Source organism: Xenopus tropicalis, chromosome 6 (assembly GCF_000004195.4).
Source record: "Xenopus tropicalis strain Nigerian chromosome 6, UCB_Xtro_10.0, whole genome shotgun sequence".
Taxonomy (NCBI): Eukaryota; Metazoa; Chordata; class Amphibia; order Anura; family Pipidae; genus Xenopus; species Xenopus tropicalis.
The window spans coordinates 101,337,129-101,360,875 of NC_030682.2; the positions used below are offsets into that span (position 1 = coordinate 101,337,129).

Genomic DNA, 23,747 nt, shown 5'->3' on the forward strand with positions numbered 1-23,747 from the left:
CACACCAATCTATATCCTAAAGTCAAAATACATGTCAGGCAATGCACACCAAGGCAATGTTGCACAAACTAGCCGGCCTGAATGTACACCTGGTGTGCCAATGCAACCACCACGAAGACAAAATCCCAGAGGGAAGGGCTGATAGCACACAAGCCATAGCACCCAAACAACCAAACATTGCCAAATAGCGAATGTGAATCCAAGCATGAGCACTCCCGCTGCAAACATGCCAACTTTTGGATAAAGAAAGCAAGCAAGCACTGAAACCAAGGTCAGAGGTCCTGGGAGGCAATAACCCTAGCCTTATCTAGGACTGCCATAGGGCAGACCCTCAAGCATGTCCATGGCCCAAAAGACAAAACCAGGCTATAACTAAGGCAAAACCCAGAATCCACATGCACCAAGGGCCACACCAACAAAAGCGGACATCAGCACCAAAGGCTATCCTGAGACCAGCTAACACATAAGCCAATCCCTAAGCAAGCAAAGGGCCAACCAAAACCCCTGGGTGCAGGGGTCAAAGGCCAAAACAAGGGCCCGTGACCACACAAGTCTGAAGGGCAACATAAGGGCCAAGGGCAATGGCAAGAACCAGCGTCCCATAAGCCAAAAAACAATGGCCACATGAACCAAGACCCCAATGACCACTCAGAGCCAGCGGCCCTGCACAGCAGACCCGCAAGCCAAGACAGACACCAGCGGACACACAGGCTAAGGGTCACAACAAACACCAGAAAACACGTGGGCCAGCAGACAAGCGGGCCATGGGCCCTGCCGTGGGCCAGCAGACAAGCGGGCCATGGGCCCTGCCACACGCCGGCAGACAAGCGGGCCAAGGGCCCCGCCGGCAGACAAGCGGGCCAAGGGCCCCGCCGGCAGACAAGCGGGCCAAGGGCCCCGCCGGCAGACAAGCGGGCCAAGGGCCCCGCCGGCAGACAAGCGGGCCAAGGGCCCCGCCGGCAGACAAGCGGGCCAAGGGCCACGCGGCAGCAGACAAGCGGGCCAAGGGCCACGCGGCAGCAGACAAGCGGGCCAAGCCACGCGCCAGCAGACAAGCGGGCCAAGGGCCATAAGGAGGATGGGAACCAGGCAGCCACCAACCATCAGTGGAAGAGGTTGAACTATAACTAGGCTCAACCTGAGCCACCAGAGAGAAAGAAATTTCTAAGAGAAAACAATGTGAAATAAAAGGCAATCACCTGTGTCTGCCACCGAGGAGGCTCACAATAAAACTTAAATGTCAAGTGACCCATAAGCAAACAGCTCCTTACCAGATAGCACTGGCTTGGTGGAAAAGCAAATCCCTGTTAGAAACCCGAGTAGGTTGCTTATAGGGAGCACGCACATACAGTAATATCAGAGAGAGAGAAAGGGGGAACAATACTGCTAAAGCTGAGCAAACCCCCAATCATTGCTGGAAGTGCCTGGTAAAAACAGGAGCACAAATACCTGCTGTGTCTGCACAGAGGACTTAAGCTTGGGATAAAAAACTAGCAAAAGTAAGCAAGGTGCCCCAGATAAACACAAGCACCTACCCAGCAGCATAGCTAGTCAGCAGAATGCAAACTCCAGTGAAACCTGGGAAATGGCTGCTAATTGTGAGCACACAATATGAGAGAGGAAGGAGAAACAATACTGCTGCAGTAGTGCAACACCAAACAGCTATAGAAGCACCTGGTGTAATAAAGAGCACAATTACCCACTGTGTCTGCACAGAGGCCTCAGGCTCACAATAACACATAAGAAATTATAAGTAAAAGAAGTGCACCTTACCAGAAGAGACTGTCTGCAGGATGGGACCTCCAGCAAGAACCCTGACAGCTTTCAGCTGAGGGATATAATTGCTAATTAGTATGCAGGTTTCCCAGTGCACAGAGCATTTTAGACACATAGTGGAAACTGAGGAATCATACTCAACGGATTCAGGCTAAGCTGACACTAGCCCATATCCATACCCATGGCCCTTAATCAATCATTTCACAGGGCAGGAGTCCTTAAAGCCTCACAAAAAACACAGGAAAAATGGAGGCTAAGTTAGCTTACAGGTAAAAATGTGGAAAAAACCCACACCTGTAGCCTACCAAATAGGCATCAGTTTGAATACTGTGCGTAGTTGGGAGTAGCGCAGGGGGGCTATTTTAGCACAAGGCTAGGACCATGGGTATGCCCACACCTGCATTTCTTCCCAATAGGCATCAATTTGAACATTTTGCGTATTTGGGGCATCAGGTAAATTCTTCTCCATTACCCGGGAAACATCCCTCTGTGTCTACACCGAAGTTAAAAAAAAAAAAGAAAAAAAAAAAAAAAAATTAATCTGGAGGGATTTACCAAACTTGTAAGGCAGAAGAGTTTGAGGCTGAGGGATTCATGTCAAAAAAGGGGAAACAAAAATCGACCTAAGTGAAAAAACAATCCAAAAGGAAAAAACTTACCAGGGCACGGACTCATGCATGCAATGAAGCCTTTGCCCAATTCCAAGATGGCCGCCTGCAAACAACGCAAGATTACATCGACGCCATCTTGGAAAGCAGGAAACTGACAGACACACTGCCAGAAAAAAGCCCCTGAATCCCTAGTGACATGAGCAATCTCAGGATCACCCACATGTCACCCTCAGCGACCTACCAGAACCAGGGGGGTAGCGCCCATAAGTACAACTATAGGGAGAACTACCAGACACCCCACAAAAGCCTTACCCTGACTTAACAAGAAAGGGAAGAGGGCTGTCGCATTCTGCCAATGTTCACCAAGAAGAGCAAGTTACTTTTCCAGGAACAGCACCTAGCCTGGTAAGCCCTTCCACTGATCTAAGATGAAAAAAAAAAAGTGAGGAGGGAGATCCTACCTACCTGTCCGGTAGGACAAAAAATAACAGTGGTGAGGAGGAAGTCAGGTGGTCTTATAGGGCAGGATTCATTTTAATTGGCTTTGTTATAGGTCCTACCTCCTGTGTGGGAGGGGCGATGCTACCCATGTGTACTGACATGGAGGGACGCAGAAGAAATTTAAATTAGTCCAACATAACATGGCGCCGCGTAAGAAAAAGCACATGCGCAAACCTTCTCAATCCCCTAGACGCAAGCACAACCTACTCTACCCGAGCGCTCCTGCTTTGTGAGATTCAAAGCGCACTCACAGGGTATGTTAAATGCGCATGCGCTTCCTGAGTAGCTGGTCCTAGTCTCGGTGCAGGAGCGATGCATTCTGGGAATCTTCTTTACACAGCTCAGCGTTTTTTCTTCCTGTTTGGCTTCTGATCATCTGAACAGGAGAAATATGGGGAGACTTAAGGGCAAATATTTGATCCTATGCCTGTATTAGTTAGAGCTACCTATTTTTCAAAATAACCAACTCCAACCCAAATTCTGTTTCTCTAAATGCAGATTCATGTCATTTGGCTTTTTTGAAGGATTTAGCACTAAGTAAAGGGAACATCCTCAAATTATACATTCTATCTGTCCATCAGGATCTAACTCCAAATCCTGCATGAAGCAACAATGCTGAGAGAGGCTTATTGAATATTATCTTGATTATTTCAGAACCTGTTCAAATTTTGCAGTTGATAATACTTAGAAAGCTTTTTATTTCCGTGAGATGAAGCTCACATAAAACTTGAGAAGAAATGAATGGAATCTACCGTTTGCTTTACTTAAAATTTCCAATAAAGGCTTATAAATATTTTACTGATGAAGAAGCTTCTTGAAGGATTTTACCTAATGATGGTGTTCTATGCAAGATAAATGGGAGCACAAAAATATGGAAATGTATTGCAGAGGAAGGGGCACTGTGGAGAAGCCCTCATGTTTAATGGTCAGATTTTCATTAGGGGAGGTGGGGAGGAGGTCCCTGGCTGTAGAGACACAAAGAGAGGGGATATTAAGATCAGTTCAGAGTTACCTTTCTGTATAAACATATTAAAAATGGTTCCGTTTGCTTAAAAGAAACAAATTGCAGATATTATTTCAATGGGAAAATATGTATCTTTAATTAAAGGGGTTTAAAGGAGAACCAAACCCTAAAAATGAATATGGCTAGAAATGTCATATTTTATACACTGAACTTATTGAACCAGCCCAAAGGTTCAGCATCTCTATAGTAGTAATGATCCCGGCTTTCAAAGTTGTCACAAGGGGTTACTGGAATCTGTTAGAAGTGTCAGTGACACTCACATGCTCAGTGCGCTTTGGGCAGCTGTTGAGAAGCTAAGCTTAGGGGTTGTCACAAACTATCAAGCAGAAAATAAGGCTGGCCTGTAATATAAGCTGATGCTATAGGGCTAATTATTAAATTATTATGCTAATTGCACTGGTTTCAGAACTGCCATGTACTAATAATTTACATTTTTTACTAATAAGCCTTATATTGTGACATTTATATTCTATATATACAGTATATTGTGTGTCGGTCCCTAAGATTAGTAACTGAGAGCAGCACAAAGCAGTGCAGCGAATCAGAAAAAAATAAGATGGGAAGCTACTGGGGGCATCTTTGGGGGCACAGATCTTTTCTGCTAAAGGGCTGTGGTTGCCTTGGGCTGGTTCAGAACCCCAAAACATAATGTCCAACATTTCTAGACTACTTCTTTAGTTGGTATATTTATCGATAGGAGGGCTATGTAGTCAACATTGCCAAGCACCTGGTGCTTGCCACCATAATCTAAGGCAGTGCTGTCCAACTGGCGGCCCGCGACCCCCATCTGTGTGCCCCCCCCCCCCACCTGTCTGGCTGCTTTGATGGCTTACCTTTGTGTAATCTTTAAATGGTATCAGTACTGAGATTAACTGGCCCCCTGCATGGTTCTCACCTCAGATTCAGGCTGTAATCCCCCTGTATTGTTTAAACATGTAATCCCCTGTGTTGTTCAAACCTTTTAGTTTCTGCATTGTTCACCCCCTGCAGTGTTCACACTTCAGGCTCAGGCTGTAATCACCCACATTGCTCAACTGTTCACACTTCAGACATTGTATGTAGTGCCTGGACTATGCTGCCTGTGTATATGGCACACACAGACAGCATAGGGGAGGCAAAGTATGGCACATAGGCAGTATAGGACAGGGAAGGTATGGAACACACAGTCAGCATAGGGTAGGCAGAGTATGGCACACACAGGCAGCATAGGGCAGGTAGAGTATGGCACACATAGGCAGCATAGGGGAGGCAAAGTATGGCACATAGGCAGTATAGGGCAGGGAAGGTATGGAACACACAGTCAGCATAGGGTTGGCAGAGTATGGCGCACACACAGGCAGCATAGGGCAGGTAGAGTATGGCACACATAGGCAGCATAAGGGAGGCAGAGTGCTGCCTGTGTACGCCATACTCTGCCTGCCCTATGCTGCCTGAGAGGTGAACCTGGCAGGGGTGTGTTCTGGGAGTTGGAAACAGCCATTAAATGGTCCCTAAGGTGTGCAGTTATGTTGCTGGGGGTTGCTGTGCTATCCACAGGGGAGGAGGAGGCATATGGATTAAAGGGTGTGTCTTAATATGACATAATATAATTCTTTCATATATGAATAACTGTTGATATCCCCGCAGTGAGGACCAAGCATTTTGGTTTTTGCTGCACTACCACCATTGTGATAAAATGGGTGTGGTTTGAAGTGGGTGTGGTTCAAAAAGGGGGAGTGGCCAAAACTGGCTTCCATTAGCGGCCCTCCACCATGTATGCTAGAGAAATTCCGGCCCTCGGCACCGCAGAAGTTGGACAGCACTGCTCTAAGGTATATATATACACAAAATTCATTTAGTGCCTTTAACTTAAAATGTAACTTTTAATTCATATTATTAAAAAGAGAATTACATTCTCATAAAAAAACGGGACCCACAAGAAATAGATAAATCAATGATTCATTTAAAAACAATTATTTTAAAATAATGCGGAAATTAACCATTCTATGTTAATAAATATAATTCATTGCTTTTTATCAGATTTTGTTATTTCTTTAAAGACAATTAATTTATCCTCACATAGAAGGTCTGCTATTTAGAAGCACCAGTGCCAATTCATACGTCTATTTACATCAAATAAAGAATGTATAGATTGCAGAGATTTAGGAGTTAAATGTGAAGGGATCTCTAAGTTTGGGCCCCTTGCGATGGACACCCCCTAGGACAGGCACCCAGGGTGGTACTGGTTAATGTGACACATTGAGTGGTCTGGGATGTCATTAGTTAACAGGGAGTATCCCTGCAGTTTGGGTTACAGCCACCGGGTAGTGTGTAAAGATATTAAAAGTGATGCAGTCATGTGCTGGTAGGTTTTTCAGCCTGGGACCTCCCTCTGGATAGAGGTGTGTAACAGGCCTGGGCGGTAGATAGAAAGTTTATGTGATAGGTTGCTCTAGGGGTGACATGTAGGTGATTAGTAAGAAAGGGCAGACATTGCCCCTCCAGGAGTGATAAAAGGGTTAAGACCCCCCCCCCAGCAATCCATCAGCTGGAGATCAGGGTCCAAAGTGTCTAGTCAGGTGGAGTAAGCCCCTGCTAGAGGGAGATTCCTAACCCAGGGGTACGTCAGTCGTGAGTACAGGGAGGGTCACCTGGTGAGAGTACCGGGGAGAGCCCTATGAGAGGGTCTCCTGGCGAGAGTACCGGGGGGAGCTCCTAAAGGCAGAAGTACCGTGGGTACCTGGTGGAGAGATTCTCTAAGAGTGAAGTTAAGGAGACGGTGCCCTGGTGCATGTGTTCCACTCCTGGAGAGGTCTGCCATGAATAAAGAGATTCACTATAACCACTGGCTCCTTCCTATCAAGGGATCATCTACAGCCCAGTAAGCAAACACCCCTGAGGAGGAAGGTACTGTGGGTCATGTGGAATACCCCTATAGGAGTCTGCATAACACCAAGTTCCCAGGGTTGAGAGTTATAGTCCCACAGCATCACCCCTGGGTGGAGGCACGCCATTAAGCTGTATTGTACCTGTCCCCCATAGCAAGTGGGGGCTCAGAACTCTCCTGTTGCGCCAGAGTTATAGCCAGTAGCAGCACTGTCAGCAAAAGTGGGCTACACATGATTCGTGTATCTATTTACAACACACTTCATGATTAGAGCACAGAGGGAGGATAGACCATAGTAGGTTGGAAACAGCAAAATCAAAATTACAGCGGATCATTCAATAAAACTAGTTCAACACAGCCTGGTTCCTGTCCCCAATTCGCTGCCCACCCACCCCCAGGCTGTGTACCCAAGGCTAGCTGCAGTCCGAATTAAAGAGAATAGTTACATAAAAATAACTTATAATACCCCTGAAGGAGTCATGGTACAGGGAAGCGCATAGGGAAGCCGCTGCTTGCACCGCCGTGTACTGACGTATATTGTGCGCGCCGGCTCACGATAGCCGCTAGAGAGGGAATGGATGCTGGAACGGCGGGAGGTTTGGGCGGAAGCGGGTCCGAGCCAATATGACAGCGTCCTGATGTGCGGTTGCTATAACTGCGGGACGCAATATGTATTCAAGTGGCAACTAAACTCGTTCCTTCATAAACTCACAGGGACTTCAGATGTGTTGCAGCTTAATTGACAAAGGTAGGGTTAAACTAGAAAAACATAAAAAAGCAGTGCTTACTAACTGAAACAATATAGCACAATACTTCCAAGTACTGTGTAATAAAGTGTGAGGTACACTTAAGTAGGAGGCATCAATACAGAAGCAGTCCTTGGCTCCTAAGCAATAACTGGAAATGGTATAGGTTATAGTGTCACAGCTTTCTGTATTATAGAAACAAAGTTTCTGCCTCACCAATAAGACCTATGAGTACTTTAAAGATGGCATCTATACTGTACTAAGAATTCCTGAACTTATGCTTAATCACATTGTTAGAAAAAGTTGCCTATAAAGGAGATTTTTAGTAGCAAAGCATATAAAAAAATAACCATATATGTACAAGAGATTTTTGATATTATTGTTCCAGGTGTTGCCTGTAAATGTGATACTCAGAACCACAGCATCAAAAGTGCCAGCACCAGGGTAGGGCAGGTGGCAAATAGAAAGATAAACCAGCAGGTTAAGTGTGCAGAAAGCATAAGAACATTTTTTTTTTATCTTTTGGCTGCTGCTGTTCCTTTAAGAATTTTCTCACTATATAAAGCGTCTCCAATGTTGTGCTTACCACTAGGCTAGAACAACTCTTTACATACATAAGGCTGATGTATGTGAGCAGTAACACATTGCAGCTTTGTTTTCTTCTGCATTAATCTAACCACAGGAAGTTAATTTAGGGGATATCATTTGCATTGTCTACTTAGTTTTAGTTATATTGTGATATTTCTCTCTTACAGTGTTAGCTGCAGTTGAATTAAAGAGAAAAAGGTGTAATCGACCATGGAGATTTCAACTTTAGTCAAGAAACTTGGTAAAATATTTACTTTGATTTCCTTGTTTACTCTATTTAGCTTGAGAAATAACAAAAAGTAACATTTTTCAAAGTATAAAAAGGTATTTTCACCCCAAGCCCTATTTCTACCCTGCTCGCCATTATAGAATTGTTTTGCTCCAGTTTTACTTAAAGGAGAACTATACCCCCTGGGCTATAAAAAAAAAAACAAAAAACCCTTAAATAGCACTGCCTTGACCCTCTTCACCTCTGCCTTATCGCATAGGTTCAAGGTAAGTCCTAGGGCAGTGCTAGTTAAAGGGGGATTTTATAACTCAGGGGTATAGTTCTCCTTTAATATGGTAAGCTAAACAAACTGTTCAGTTTGGAAAGTAAAACATCTCTTTATACTGAAATCCGTGTAAACTATTTTTTTTTTTCAAGGTCATCAATTAGTGGAGATTAGAGAGCGAGCACTAAAAAATATCCTTTGCAAGCTTGACCATAATTTGGTTTCGTTAGTTGACTTGGCACAAGAGAAGACATTCTTCCTACATCTTCTAGAATGGTTTAATTTCCCAGCAGTGCCAATGAAAGCAGATGTACTGCATCTTTTAAATAAGCTGGTTAAGGTGAGAATTTTTACATTTTTACAGTGTAGATATGTTATCATATGTATATGTATCAATCTTTCATCTGTCTCTGACAAGAAAACAAGATTAGTGACATGTATACATTTATTTGCAAATAGTGTCAGGTGTCTTCTTCTTGTTATAAAATAACCTATAAAGAATATACTTTTATTAATCTATTGGTCTGTGCTTAAGATGATTTTGCTTTTATCTTTTTTAAATTCGTTTTTGCTCTGTTATATAGAATAAAATTTTCACTTTCCTTACTGTAAAATAAGGAAATAAGATCTATTGCTGAAGAATAGGATTAGATTTTGATGTCTAATAATTAAAAATTATGCAGGATCATTTAGTTGCAAAGTAACAAAAAAGTTAATGGCGGCAATAGAAGCTTATAATGATTATTTCTTTTTTGCAGTTTTTACCAGACAAACCGTAAACTGTTTACAAAATAATATTAGTGGGTAAATCATGTACACAGCAACACCAAAAAATGAAAAATTAATTATAACATTATTTGGCACAGGTTACATAGCAGATATGATATGCTTAGTAAAACACCACTGTATTCTACAGAGCTTATCTGTAATTTGCTATGTTACCTGTGCTTTTTCTCCAACTAACCAGCTTGAATGTCTGCCCCCTGGCTACACAGCACCTTTTTTTTATATAAACTATAATAGTCTTTCTAGAACAAAGACATCAGTTTTACTATTGTTTGGTGTTAATGTTCCTTTAAGAAGCTGGGACAATGTGCATCATATGATAGACTTCCCATTGCAGTTTTTTAATCAAGATTTCAAGCAGTGTGACTTTATTGACTAATGTTGTAGTCAATACAGTAGGTTTATTTAAACTAATGATGTAAGGAATAGAAAAAGTGGTTCCTAAAAAATTTCCAACATGTAGTAGTGACTTGCACCCAGCAACATGGCTGTTTCCATCTCATGATTTACCCTTAAGGGTGTATGAATTTGCTATCCTTCTTTTTAGATTTAAAATACTCAATAATATATATATATGTATATGTATATATGTATTTGTGTATATATATATATATGTATATATATATATATATATATATATATATATATATATATATACACATATAGAGTGTGTATGTATGTAATAGGGTATAATAATATGTATAATAGGGCAACCTCAAAACTTTCTAACTGTTCTAGTTGCTAATACTACAAAGGAATGATACAACATGATTGGTTTTTACCCTAATGTACTAACATTACATTTTCTCGAAGCACTCTGAAGCTGCACAGTGGCTGATTCAACTTGGTGCAGTGGATTTCTTTTCTCAACTGCGGTCAAATGTAGAACCAGATCTTCAGGCAGTAGTGGATAGTATTTTGGATGGTTTGTTCCTTCTTCCTACAGAACGGGCCTATAACGGCCAAGATTCTCCTCATGATGTAAAATCCTGGACATCACAAGAATATACAGGTAAATTTCCATTTCTATTATATCTGCTTTCTTACATGAAGATAAAAATCTGTAACCAGAGGAAACACAATACAAATACAATGTTTTAGCAGTTTGCATAGGCCGTACATTTATGCATCAGCAACTACTGCCATGTATGATGTACAAAGACTCCACTTATGGCTTACCCGATTTGCAAGCGAGGCTCAACTTTGTTTTTCATCATGTCCTGATGACTCTGACTTAAACAACAGATAAAATTGTAATTTTTGTATAATTTTTTTGTTGTAATTTGTATATAAAAAATTATTATATTCTTAAAGCTAAACGTTTCTACCTGTATCCCTATAGCACAGGGGTCGGGAACCTTTTTGGCAGAGAGAGCCATAAACACCACATATTTTTAAATGTAATTCCGTGAGAGCCATACAATATGTTTGACCGCGGATGCTGCGGGGCAAGGTAGGGTGGGTCCCAAGGATGCCGGATATGATGAAGATGAGGGCATGGCCTGCACTCAGCAGATAGAAGACATGTTCTAAGGCTTAGAACACGTCTTCTCTCCGCCGAGCGCAGGGGCAAGGTAGTGTGGGTCCCAAGGATGCCGGATGCGATGCAGAGGAAGGTGTGGCCTGCGCTCGGCAGATAGAAGACATGTTTTAAGGCTTAGAACACGTCTTCTAACCACCGAGCGCAGGCCACGCACCCGTTATTTTTTTTATTAACGATTTGGCAGGGAGCCGGATGCAGCCATCAAAAGAGCCACATCTGGCTCCCGAGCCATAGGTTCCCTACTCCTGCTATAGCAGGTGATATATACAGTTGGGTCAGATCATTTTATAGCAGTGCTGTCCAACTTCTGTGGTACTGAGGGCTGGAATTTTTACGGCCTACATGGTGGATGCCTGCCCTATGCTGCCTGTGTGCGCCATACACACAGGAGTGATCAAAACTGGCTGATCAACTTTGGTACAGCTGTAGGCCGATCAGCCTAAACCAGGGATCCCCAACCTTTTATACCCGTGAGCCACATTTAAATGGAAAAAGTGTTGGGGAGCAACACAAGCATGAAAAAGGTTCCTGGGGGTGCCAAAAAGAGCTATAATTGGCTACTTTATAGCCCCTACAGAAGGCTCTGTTTGGCATTATACTTGGTTTTATGCAACCAAAACTTCTCCTTACCAGAAATTCAAAAATAAGCACCTGCTTTGAGGAGTCACTAGGAGCAACACCCAAGGGGTTGGTGAGCAACATCTTGCTCACGAGCCACTGGTTGTGGATCATTGGATTAGATGATCTTGTTAGGATAGACACACACAGATGTTCATGTAGTTTGGTAAGAACTTAAGTTTGTGCAGCTAGCAATAAACAGAAAGTATATATCTGTTTTATAACACATTTTATTGTTAACAGTTAGTTTCTGAATGAGAGATGTTCACAAAGCCTCCAGATGGGATATGTGCATGCTTAGATGTAAGAACTTGCACCCAGAAATTTATAGGAAGGTGCAAGTCCACAAGAGGCAACCCATTATTGCAGTGAAATCAATTGAGGTGTGCAACATAGTGGACAAAACGGCTTATTGTAGCCCCAGGTGCACGCTGAACCTTCTGCCCGGGTAAAACAGTAGCAAAGATGAAAAAACAGCAGCACTCCGGTTATGTTGAAACAAAAGCCTTTTGCACTTGACTAAAAGTCACTTTTTATTTCAACATAACCGGAGAGCTGCTGTTTTTACATCATCAACCTATTATTGCACACGCTAATATATATACCAATATATAAAGAACCCGCACTCCAATTTGCAGTGAATCAAATAGTTTTCATTTAGTGCATCTGTACATTCAAAGTTTCGGCCCACTTTAAGACCTTTCTCAAGGATAAATGACACAAGTAACTTGTGTATTTAGTGTATTTATACTGACATTTATTTACCGTATGTACTCGAGTATAAGCAGAGTTTTTCAGCATCAAAAATGTGCTGAAAAACTAAGCCTCGGCTTATACTCGAGAATATGGATGGAGCTTGTTGTGCGCACCACCCACGTCCATACGCACGTCTGTTCGTCAGTCCACGGGGGGGGGGGGGGGCGGGTGCACACGGCCGTTCGTCAGTCCACTCGGGGGGGGGGGGCGCACAACAAGCTCCATCTACGAATCCATATTGCTGGCAAATTGGCTTCAAAGGTAATTGACCCTTTTGATCTGCTGATCTAAGCTTTCTAGCGCAGGGACTGATTTAGGTGATCTGTGTAAAGTCTTTAAAATATGTTAATATATGTTATATATAAATAATGGTCTATATAAATGTGGTCCCCTTTAGCAGGAAAGCATATCAACTGAAAGGTCTTTTAAGTTCAGTTCTTTGCCTAGTGCTGTGATAACATGTAGAGATGTTGAGCAGGGATTAGTGTTGATGATGTTCTGTATGAAAATCTTGTAATTCTGTGCTTTGTGGATGATGTTCCTAGATTGTGTGTAAATAAACATTTAATGACCTCAAACAATCAGTTATATAAAGTTGGTAACATTGTCAATGCCCCCTAAACTGTAAGTAATATCTTAGTACTATGGTTCCATTTTCGCTGTAGGTAAAATTGGACCTTTAATGTTTTAAAAGTGAAAGTATGTTCACTGTCTGGAACCAGGAGTCTTTCAATCACTGTTGTACTCTTTTGTAAATGCTTGTAATTGTGAGCATTTTATAAAGAAGATGCTACATTTGCAAGGTGATTAGCTAATTCTTTGGGTACTAGAATTGTGCGCACACAGTAGTTTTTCTTTCCCCGTGCTGTAACTCTAAAAGTTAGTTAGTCAAGTTCAAAGGGTCCTCCATCCACCTTTCCCTAATCACCTTTCCCTAATCTGCAGCTGCCAGCATGATATATTTATGAAGAGTTCACAGGGGATCACGCTGAGTGTCCTTTTATTATTTATTTGATTATTGAAACTTCGCAGTAGCGGCTGCATTTCCCACCCTAGGCTTATACTCGAGTCAATAAGTTTTTCCAGTTTTCTTAGGTAAAATTAGGTACCGCAGCTTATATGCGGATCGTCTTCACCAGGGGTTAAAAATTAGATTTTTTTTTGTTCCCTGACCTTTGATAGTACTAGTATAGGACCCCTTATCTAGAATGCTCGGGACCAAGGGTATTCCGGATAAGGGGTCTTTCTGTAATTTGGATCTTCATAGCTTAAGTCTACTAAAAAAAATCAATAAAATATTAATTAAACCCAATAGGATTATTTTGCATCCAGTAAAGATTAATTATATCTTAGTTGGGATCAAATACAAAGCACTGTTTATTTTTACAGTTTACAATTTAAAAAATCTGAATTATTTGATTAAAATGGAGTTTATGGGAGACAGACTTTCCGTAATTCAGAGCTTTCTGGATATTGGGTTTCCGGATAAGGGATCCCTTACCTGTATATCTTTATTTTTTTTTTTTTAGAGTATCCAATACCATCTGTTAAAATAGTGGAGTAAAATATACAGTGTAGAAAAAAATGTTACAAAAAGTATAACATGATTATTTTCTTTTTAGCTATACAGAAAGAAGGCACCTTGACTGATGGATATTTTCAACAATTGCTTACATTGCAAAATTCAGAAAATTCGCCAGAAGAAACTGCAGGTCTTTTTTTTTTTTTTTTTTTTTTTTATAAATACGGTCTCTCTGATAATGCATCTATATTGACTAGTTAAACTTTTAAATATATTTCTGTCTTTGAAAGTCAGTTTCGCTAGGCAGCAACCCTTGTATTGTCATTAATAGTTCTTGTTTAGCAATGGACATCTCCAGGAGACAAGACACACATCTGTATGCAAGTACATGCCCTTCAAATTAGATTTGATATTAGACATTGTGGATAGTCATCTTTATCTTAACTTGTATTATGTTCTAGACTAGATGGAACAGTTCTAGGCAACTTTTTCAATTGGTCTAAATTATTATTTTTTTCTGGTTTAATAGCATTCCTATTTCAGTATTCTCCCCATCCTGTTATTAAATTAATTGTAAGCAGTCTGCCTCTGCTCCCGACCCCACCTCACTCGCCATAATAAAACACTTTTTACAGAGGCCAGTAGGATTTCACACTGTATTTGCAAAAGCACATAGTCCTATCAGCTTCTGTAATATAGTGTTTTATTATGGTGGGGCCAGTCTTTGAGGTGCATAATTATTTATTTATTCTTCCTGGCCCAGACACTTTTTTTCTGGCCTGCTATATGGTTGTTTGGGTGAAAGACCTCTTGGCAAGCAAGAAAAACAGGCCATAAGCGTTATTTTATTATTATTTCTGTACTTTCTTTTCTCTACAATTGTGACTGCTGCCTGGTTGCTAATTAAGACTTATTATTACAAGTAGGATCTATTATGCAGAATGTTCAGGACCTGTGGTTTTCTGGATAAAGGATTTTTCTTTAATTTGGATCTCCATGTCTCCTAAATAAAATAAATAACATTTAATAACCCCAATTGTATTGATTTACCTCCGAAAAGGATCAATTATATCTTAGTTGTGATAAAGTCCAAGTTCATGTTTTATTATTACAGAGAAAAGGAAAATAATTTGATTGAAATTGAATCTATAGCAGATGGTCTTCCTGTAATAATGTGCATAATGGATTCCATACCTGTATAACCACATATATTTAAAGGTCTGTACAATACATTGAAATACAGAATAACATACAAAACAAGCAGTTGCATATAAGAGGTAACGAGGGCCCTGCCTAAATCAGCTAAAAATCTAATATGTTGCAGAACAAAAAAAGTACATGTTCTAAAAAAAAAATAACATACAAATGTTACTTTTTTTTTGTACTATTCCATTCACAGGAAGTACTGTACAAAAAAAACATGGAACTGTGCAACATAATTAACAGTGCAACACTGCAACTGAAATGTATTTAAATAGGTTAAAATAATAACAACCAAGATAATCCTATAATTACTTAATCTTTTATTGTTTTGCCCTATCTGAGCAATAAAATTGTGTGTATTTAACAATAAAGATACATACAGTTTTAAAGTTGTTAGTCTCTATAAGGTTAAAGAGTGTTGTTTTTGTACTGAGACTGTAATCCAGCCAGAACCAAGCCAAAATGAGAATTTACTAATAAGTGTTATTCTTATGTCATTTCCATCAGCAAGCCACTGTCCAGTTAAATGTCTGAAGTTTTCTACCTTTCCTTGGTTGCCGTTAACAACAACAGATAAACACGTGCTCTCATCAAATGAAAGGTAACAAGAATGCTTTATCTAATTTAAAGGAGAAGGAAAGACTAAGTCACTTGGGGGCGCCAAAATGTTAGGCACCCCCAAGTGAATTTAATTGCTTACCTTGTACCCCAGGCTGGTGCCCCTGTTAGGAGAAAACAGCACCAGCCCGGGTTACTTGTAGCAAGCGCTTCCTTCTTCCATGTTTCTTCTGCCTGCAAAATCCCTGGGCCGGAGCATGCGCATTAGAGTGAAAAGCCGACTTTCTTGTTTAAGTTCGGCTTTTCACTCTAATGCGCAAGCACACCAACGCGGAAGATGGAATTGCTCGCAGCTACCCCGGGCTGGTGCTGTTCTCCCTTAACAGGGGCACCAGCCCAGGGTACAAGGTAAGCGATTTAAGTCACTTGGGGGTGCCTAACATTTTGTCTTTCTTTCTCCTTTAATATATTTTTATTTCACATATTCATTCAATGTGTTTTTATGTGATTGTAATCTTCTGTGACATAGTAGCACTGTAATACTGTAGGCCAGGTATAGCTAGCAAAAAAAAAAAAACCCCTCTAAGGTGCTGTAAAGCAATAGCTGAAAATCAGTATTGGCAGGCTTTCTTTAACAGAAAGTAGTTTAGATCATCCATGTTGCATCTAGCACTTGCATGCGCTTAAATGAGTACAACCGCAAAGGAAAGAATGTACTGCGTTTTGTCCATGGCTCCTCAATGGTGGAACACGGGCAAATACCCATGCACAGGCTACACATTTATAGACAGTGAGGATTGAGGGTAAATGAGTGGAGTGCAGTAACATCTAGGAAGAGCAGAATGGAAATTGAAAATAACTGCCTGCCAGGTCTCAATGCCTGAGGCATAGAGGTGGGGCAGGCAATATCTGACAGCACAGATTTTTAAATACATTTATAACAGATATGCATGTTTTAGTAAGAAAAAGAATTTGGATTTCATGTTTTAATTTGCAAATTACTTTTATTATACAGCTTTTTATGTCTGGGTGACAGGTCCTCTTTAAGCATGTTAAGGAAGTTATGTTCCACCTTCTTTCCATCTTGCAAAAAATCTTTTGCTCTGTCTGTCTACAATCTTAGAGGGATATTTGCAAACAGCTAGATGTATTTTTCTTTTTTGTTTTATTCAGATTTTTTAGTACTAAAAGTTGCTGTAAAAAATGTCTCAAATTATTCGAGATTTACTACAAATTCGACAATTCTGACAATTTGCCAGCTAAACCTGCAGAGATCAATCATGTAGAAGTCAATGGCAGATGTCCTTTCCCTTCCTTGGAGGATTCTTCTTTTGCTTCAAAACTTTAGAGGTTTTGTTTTTTTTGTGCAACAATTCTTAAAATTTGGAGTTTCACAGCTTGCTTTCTTTTATTACTTTCAAACCAATATTAAAGTCTAAATTGAAATTCAAATAGTTACTTTATTTTTTTTTTCATCTTGTTTTCTGAATGTTCTTATAATCAGTTCCTTTCATTTAGTGTTTTTCTCCTTATTCCATGCACCTTTATTCCTAAAAAGTTATCAATGCTCATTACAGCTCTCTAAGAAGCAATAACCCCAGCTTAGTTTGGAGAAGTTGCCAGCTTCTACAGGATGTTGTTATGCAAGATTTTCCTCCTGAAATTTTTCTTCAAAGGCCAAAAATTGTACAGGTTGGTTGAGAAAATAACTTTATTCTCTTTGTGCTTTGGTATTACTGTGAGCTTTAAAAGGCAAAGGAATGTTTTGGCCAAATGCAATCTTCAACCTTTGTCTCTTCAACAGTTTTTGAACTACAGATCCCTTTAATCTAATGACAATGGCATTTATGCGAGTTATAGTTCAGCAACATCTGAACACAGGTTAAATATCAGTGTTGTAAGTGATTTATTTATTAGTTTTAAAGCAAGTCTGTTGAACTGCAGCTCCTAGGATAGTGCAAGGCCACAGATTGAAGATCAGTCATCACAAATTATTGGTTATTAACCTACTACTTTCCTGTGCCACACAGTTGGCCTTTCACTGGCTTCGTGCCCTGGTAGGACTCCTACCAGTCTCCCTGATGGCTGCCCTGGTTGGCTACATCTAGTGTTAAATATTTTTCTACAAATCTTACTTTGGTTGGTAGTGGAAAAATTTTAAAACAAATAGATTGTTTGCAATTTGCATCTATCAGGTTCTGGGAGTTAACATATTTAAATGAACAGTTCAGTGTAAAAATGAAACTATGTAAAATGGATAGACTGTGCAAAATAAAAAATATTTGTAATATAGCTAGGCAAAAATGTAATCTATAAAGGCTGGAGTGGGCAGACGGAACTCTACTTCTTGCTTTCAGCTCTCTAACCTCTGACTTTAGGGGGGCCACATGGCACATAACTGCTAAGTAAGTTTGTGAGCACACAGGTCAGATTCAAAAGCAAACGAACTGAACAGTTATGTCCCATATGGCCCTCCCTCAAGTCACTGATTGGCTACTGACTGCTAACAGCTTAGAGAGATGTAAAGGAGGAAGTAGTGTTCTGGCCATTTTGTTAGACATCTGCTCCAGCCTTTATAGATTTCATTTTTGTCTAACTATATTGGAAATATTTTTTTATTTTGCACATTTTCACACTGAAAATTTTTGTTATTATATGATCTTCTGTATGTTGAAAAGATACAAAAGACGGCCCTTTACTTAAAGGACAGCTAAAGCCCAAAAAAGACCTGTGCCCAAAAAAGTCCTGTGCAGTTTAAACAATATTCGTTTAAAGATTCATAAGACTATTGTCAATACAGCTATACACTATAACTATACACCAGTTACAGCGTGTAAATTCACATGTCATCTTACCTGGTGCTAAAATAAAATAAAAACAGTATAAACATCATTATACAACTTTAAAATATAAAACATACCATTACTCATAAAAGTTTTTATATACAATTTTCAGTATTTCACAACCATTTATATCCTTATTTAACATTTTGCTTATTTAGGACCCAAGAAATCTATGTGCCTATAACATTTTATCCAAATAAATATCCTCAATTTATCTAAAGTGACATGTGCATAAATATGCCAGTGTGCCAATAATCATTTCCATTTCTATGTGCCAAAATAATCATTTACCAGATATAATCTTTGGCTCCTGCTGTATTTATCCAAAAGTGATAGTATACTTTATCCAAAGTGACAATTTGCTAATTAGTGTAAAAATGAACATACAATATACTTTAACTCTTTTTTCCCTTTTAAAGGAGAAGGAAAGGTAAAAACGAAGTAAGCTTTATCAGAAAGGTCTATGTAAATACAGCCATAAGCATTCACAGAAATGCTGTACTGAGTTCTCTTTCAAAAGATACAGGATTCTTGTCTGTTTGTTTTCCTCTGCCAGAGACACTCGGCTCTTTCCTCTCTCCCCTCTCCTGCTCCCCCCTCCCTCAAGAATGTTAAGAACTTACTCCCCCCCCTTAGGAATGTGTGATCTGAGCCAATCAGCAGGAAGCTTCCCCATAGTCTTACAAACTGAGCATGTACACCGGTCTTGGTGCAGGAGCGTGGCATTATGGTAACTTTCTTTACAAAGATCAGCGTTTTTTTTTCCTATGATGCTTCAGATCATCTGAACGGGAGAAATATGGGGAGACTTAAGGGCACTATTAAAAGAACTTAAGGTGTGCCTGCAGCTTGAGATTAACTCTTTATTAGCATTTCCTTCTCCTTTAAATTCAAATTAACTTCTACAGATTTTGCATTGTTTCTGCAAATATGCATAGCATTTGCAAGGGTGTTAGCTGATTTTTTTTTTATGCATTTTTATATTTTATAACATGAATATTATTATCTTATGAGTATCATACATATGTATATTTTCATTATTTTTTATGTTTTAGAGCCTGCTGTCTTTATTTGGACTTGCATCAGAAAAAGATGGCCAGCAACATTTGGCTTCACAATCTATTTCATGTCTATCCCAGTTATGTACACTTCTTAGAAATAGATTCAGTTTTCACAGAGATCCAAATTTTTTAAGTACAAAGCAAGGTAATAATGACACATAAAATCTTCTTGAATTTCCTTATGTAGTTCTGTTACTCCTTTGATATGTACTTAAATCTTCTTTTAATGCAAACCCATTTGGTTTGGTTTATCTGATCTGATTTAAGGTCTTTTGCACATCTGCTAGTCAGATGTGATTCTGATTCAAGTCAGTGGGTGGCAATTTGCCAGGATTAGAATCTTTCTGAATAATATTCTTTGTCACCTAAACTGACCATACACTATAAGATCTGGTGAGGTAGCCAAACTAGCAGATCTTTTCCCTGATGTGCCAAAGGTGGGCAATATTGGGTCAATCCAATTGTTTGGCTCTAGGGCCAATATGCCATCCTATAGTAATTACAATATGGAACCACAACTGTTTATCAGATACTGGCTGCTATCATTTACTGAGTTAGAACAAGCATAAACTGTTGCTCTAGAAAACCTAGGAGAAAACTTTAATTTACTACCTAGTTCTAAAGGACTGTACCAACCACATGGGAAAGGGAAAGCAGAACATTGCATTTTGTGCACACTACTAACTTGATCCCACTGACAAGAATTCGAACTGCACATAAGTCTATTATATCAACCAACCAACAATATTTAAAAGGTCTACTTCTAAGTGGAAAACGCACATATTAAAATCAGGTGAAAAAAGATCACTTTTGCTTACATTTTTATTTTTACTTAGAATACAGATATCTTGGGTAAAGCTTGTACTTCTGAGAATGTTTATTATTATTTTATTAAAAATACCATCTTTGATTGGACCTGTTAAGTTGGCTTGTAAAATAATGAACATCATAACCCAGAACTCTTGATATCTGCACACTATTATAATATATACATACAATTTAGTACAGTAATGTGTTTATTTACTAAATGTTTCCTTTTTTGAATTTTTCAGAAATAGTTTCCCATAATTCTTTTGCGTCTTACTGCCATGATGCACAAGCTAATAATTCTCAAGTTCCTTCTCCTCAAAATGAAAACTTTAGACCCTCTGTTGTGGGTCGTACCAGTCAGCGTCTTAGGGGAGATGGACAAGACTGGGATACTGCATCATCTAGGTAATCTCAGTGAGCAGCACAATATCTGTTTAACTAATGCTTTTGTGTATGTAAATGGAATAATGATTTTTTTTTCTTCTATAGTTCCTTAATGGAACAGTAACAACAAAAAATAAAAGGACATGTTAAACCCCACACACAAAAATTTAATCAGTGAACAGCCTCTTTGAAATATTTCAATACCTGCCACACTGGTTGCCCAGAGGTTTAATAGTAAGGCTGCAACATCTCCTTAATCACTTAGATTTGCTTCTCCTCCTGTAACCCACTCAGCCCTCTCCCTCAGGAATTTGCTTTGACTTCTGGCTTGTGGGCATGCTCAGTTGTTCTAAGCTCAGATTACTAAACACGCCCCCCCAGTCTAGCAGCCAGTGAAGAGATGGCATTGCTGGTTCCCATAGAAACTCAGCTCTAGCTGTCTGCTTCAGTTTTTTTCTCATGAGCTCAGCTTTACCATTACAGTGCTCAAACAAAGAAGAACTTTTATCAGAGACAGTTCTGCCTGTGTGAGCCTGTATTCTTGATGAAATGTATGCTGAATAAGGGTCTGTGTGTAGGCTGTTTGCAGATTTAAATGTAACTGATTATGTATCAGGGGAAAAATGGCTACCGGGTGAAAGCTGCTATTTGTTTAGGAAAATGTGATGGTTCTGGCAAATGGAGGGGATATATGCCGTACAAATGATGCAATTTGGGTGGGGGAGACGTGTTTAACTGATATATATTGTAGGCAAATGTAGGCTTTACATGTCCTTTAAGGTAATTTAAATATAATGTAGTGTTGTCCTGCACTGAAAAATGTGTTTGTTCTAGAAACACTACTGTAGTTTATAAGCTCTGTTTAGCCATTGGGGCAGCTATTCAAAATATATAACAGTTTAATTCTGTAGAATATAATAATGTTCTACAGAGATTATCTGTTATTTAACCTGTGCCTTTTAGCCCTATTTCAATTGCCTCCATGGCTACACAGCAGCTTATTTATCTATACTATAGTACTGTTTCTGAACAACACAACAGTTGCAGCAGTACATTATAACTGAACACTTACTTACTAAAACACTTTAATTTTTTGGTGTTACTGTCCTTTTAAAGGTAAAATGTCACCACAGAATATTAATTTAAGTTATACTAATGTATGCCTGCACTTGAATGGAAGTTTTGAGCTTACCTGTACCTTTATATGCTACCCCACCACAACTAATACAACCCTCTTCTATTATTTTTTTTTCAGGGAAAAAATAGGGTGGGGGTATGGAAAACATTTGTTAATGGGTGTTAGTTGCCATTTATGAATTGTATGCAACACTTAGTTCTATCGCCATTATTATATCTAATATTTATCAATACTGTGTATTTTAAGTGGGAATAGCACGCAAGCCCATGGGCCCTCCAGGTCTTCTCATTTATCCCCAATGGATATAGGACACTTGGAGTTTCCAGAACTAGAACATGAAGATACTTTAGAGATACAGTTTCAGCAGTTGAGCCTGCCTCAGTTTTGTGTATTACTTCTAGAAGCTGCTACACCTCTGCTAAAATCAGGTGAGTTATTATTGTGTGGCTTCATGTGAAGAATTAATATAAATTGCTGCTTTTAAAAACAAAACATACTTTCTGCCTATAGTTGCTCCTCTATCATCGTCTTCACAAAAATTGATATTCTGCACAGCATCTCTTAGCTAATTTTAAACAAGAGGTCTGCCATTTTCTGTGAGATGTTTCCTTCAAAAGCTTTTCCATTTTAAACTTCAGCGTCTTCTTTTCAGAACAAATCAGCCTGCCCTCTGGGAAAACCTGGCCAGCATTTGAATCCTGTTAAAAAGTTATACTGCAGTTAATGCGTACACATCTATCAAACATTTTTCTCTGCAGTATCATTAAGGAATGGCATCTTATAAATAGCAGGCCAATTTTATTAACTAGATTATAGAGCTTAACAACAATTTAAAAAACTGAAACATTATCATTTTGACAAGATGCAATACAGTCCCTTTAAAAGAGAAGGAAAGCTACTGAGGCATTTTATTGGCAATAAATTAGTCACAATAGTGCATCCTGGAAAGCTAGATTTATTCTGCAGAATGCTTTACTATACTGAGTAAACAGCCCTAGAAGATCTCTCTGTTTGTTTAAAATAGCAGCTGCCATTTTAGCTTGGTCTGACTTATAGATTCAGACAGCGCCGGATTTCAAAAGCAGCCGCCCCTTGGCCGTCCCCCATTCGCGCCCCCTGCGCATGCGCGAACAAGCCCCCCCTCCCTCCATGCCGCGCCGCGTCGACTCAAGTGCGCATGCGCAGGCATTTAACTCCCATACGGAGCAGTGGGGAGAAATCCCCACTGCTCCGTATCGGAGCAAAATTTCAAAATTTCGTTGCGGCGGGGCGGCATGCCGCCCCTAAATTTGTGCCGCCCTAGGCCCGGGCCTTTGCGGCCTCTCCGCAAATCCGGGCCTGGATTCAGATTATAGGGGGGGAGGGAGGACAGAGAAGGGAGGGGGAGAGAGGAGCAAACTGAGCAGGCTCTTACTGTGTTCTGAAGGATTTATATGAGAGAAGGAAGTCTGACACTTCATGTATACAAAATACAAGGAAAGAAATGTGTTTCTTTTCACTGAGGACTCAGAGAAGCAGTTCTGTTCAGTGTTTATGGTTGTATTTACACCTTTCCTTCTCCTATAAAAGATATCCTATATAAGATGTCCTCTTCCATCAGTTATTCAAATATTTGATTTAGTGGAAACCATTATTATTGCATTAATATTATACTTGTTGGGAATTGTATTTGTTTTAAACAATCAGTCAAAGTTTTGGGTGACATTCCTCATACAGATTCGATAATATTAAAGGTTTATTTTTGAGACCATTGTGGTTTTCTAATCTGATACCAGCCACAGTATATTCAGTTTTTTAAAGTAGTTTTATGTGTTATTTTGAAACTTTCTATTTCTTTTAGGGTTCTGTATTTGAATTTTCTGTGGATTCAGTTATTAGAATGAGATAAATCTGTTTGAAGATTTTATTTTTTTTTTCTT

At 39.6% G+C, this 23,747-nt stretch overlaps 1 protein-coding gene across 2 annotated transcripts in view; it reads left to right on the forward strand.

Moving 5' to 3' along the window:
- The first annotated feature begins 6,520 nt into the window (after nucleotides 1-6,520).
- The window catches only part of rttn (rotatin), an 83,995-nt gene continuing 66,768 nt past the window's right edge, over nucleotides 6,521-23,747 (forward strand). Inside the window, exons 1-10 of one of the 2 annotated variants that reach the window (XM_031903768.1) lie at nucleotides 6,521-6,772; nucleotides 8,280-8,353; nucleotides 8,759-8,946; nucleotides 10,206-10,404; nucleotides 13,932-14,021; nucleotides 15,542-15,635; nucleotides 17,170-17,284; nucleotides 19,491-19,641; nucleotides 20,549-20,711; nucleotides 22,075-22,256. In XM_031903768.1, the coding sequence (XP_031759628.1) occupies nucleotides 8,323-8,353; nucleotides 8,759-8,946; nucleotides 10,206-10,404; nucleotides 13,932-14,021; nucleotides 15,542-15,635; nucleotides 17,170-17,284; nucleotides 19,491-19,641; nucleotides 20,549-20,711; nucleotides 22,075-22,256 (1,213 nt within the window). In that variant the 5' untranslated portion in view covers nucleotides 6,521-6,772; nucleotides 8,280-8,322. Of the gene's footprint in view, nucleotides 6,773-7,271; nucleotides 7,527-8,279; nucleotides 8,354-8,758; nucleotides 8,947-10,205; nucleotides 10,405-13,931; nucleotides 14,022-15,541; nucleotides 15,636-17,169; nucleotides 17,285-19,490; nucleotides 19,642-20,548; nucleotides 20,712-22,074; nucleotides 22,257-23,747 lie in introns of those variants that run through there. The other variant, XM_002939620.5, reaches the window with a different exon arrangement.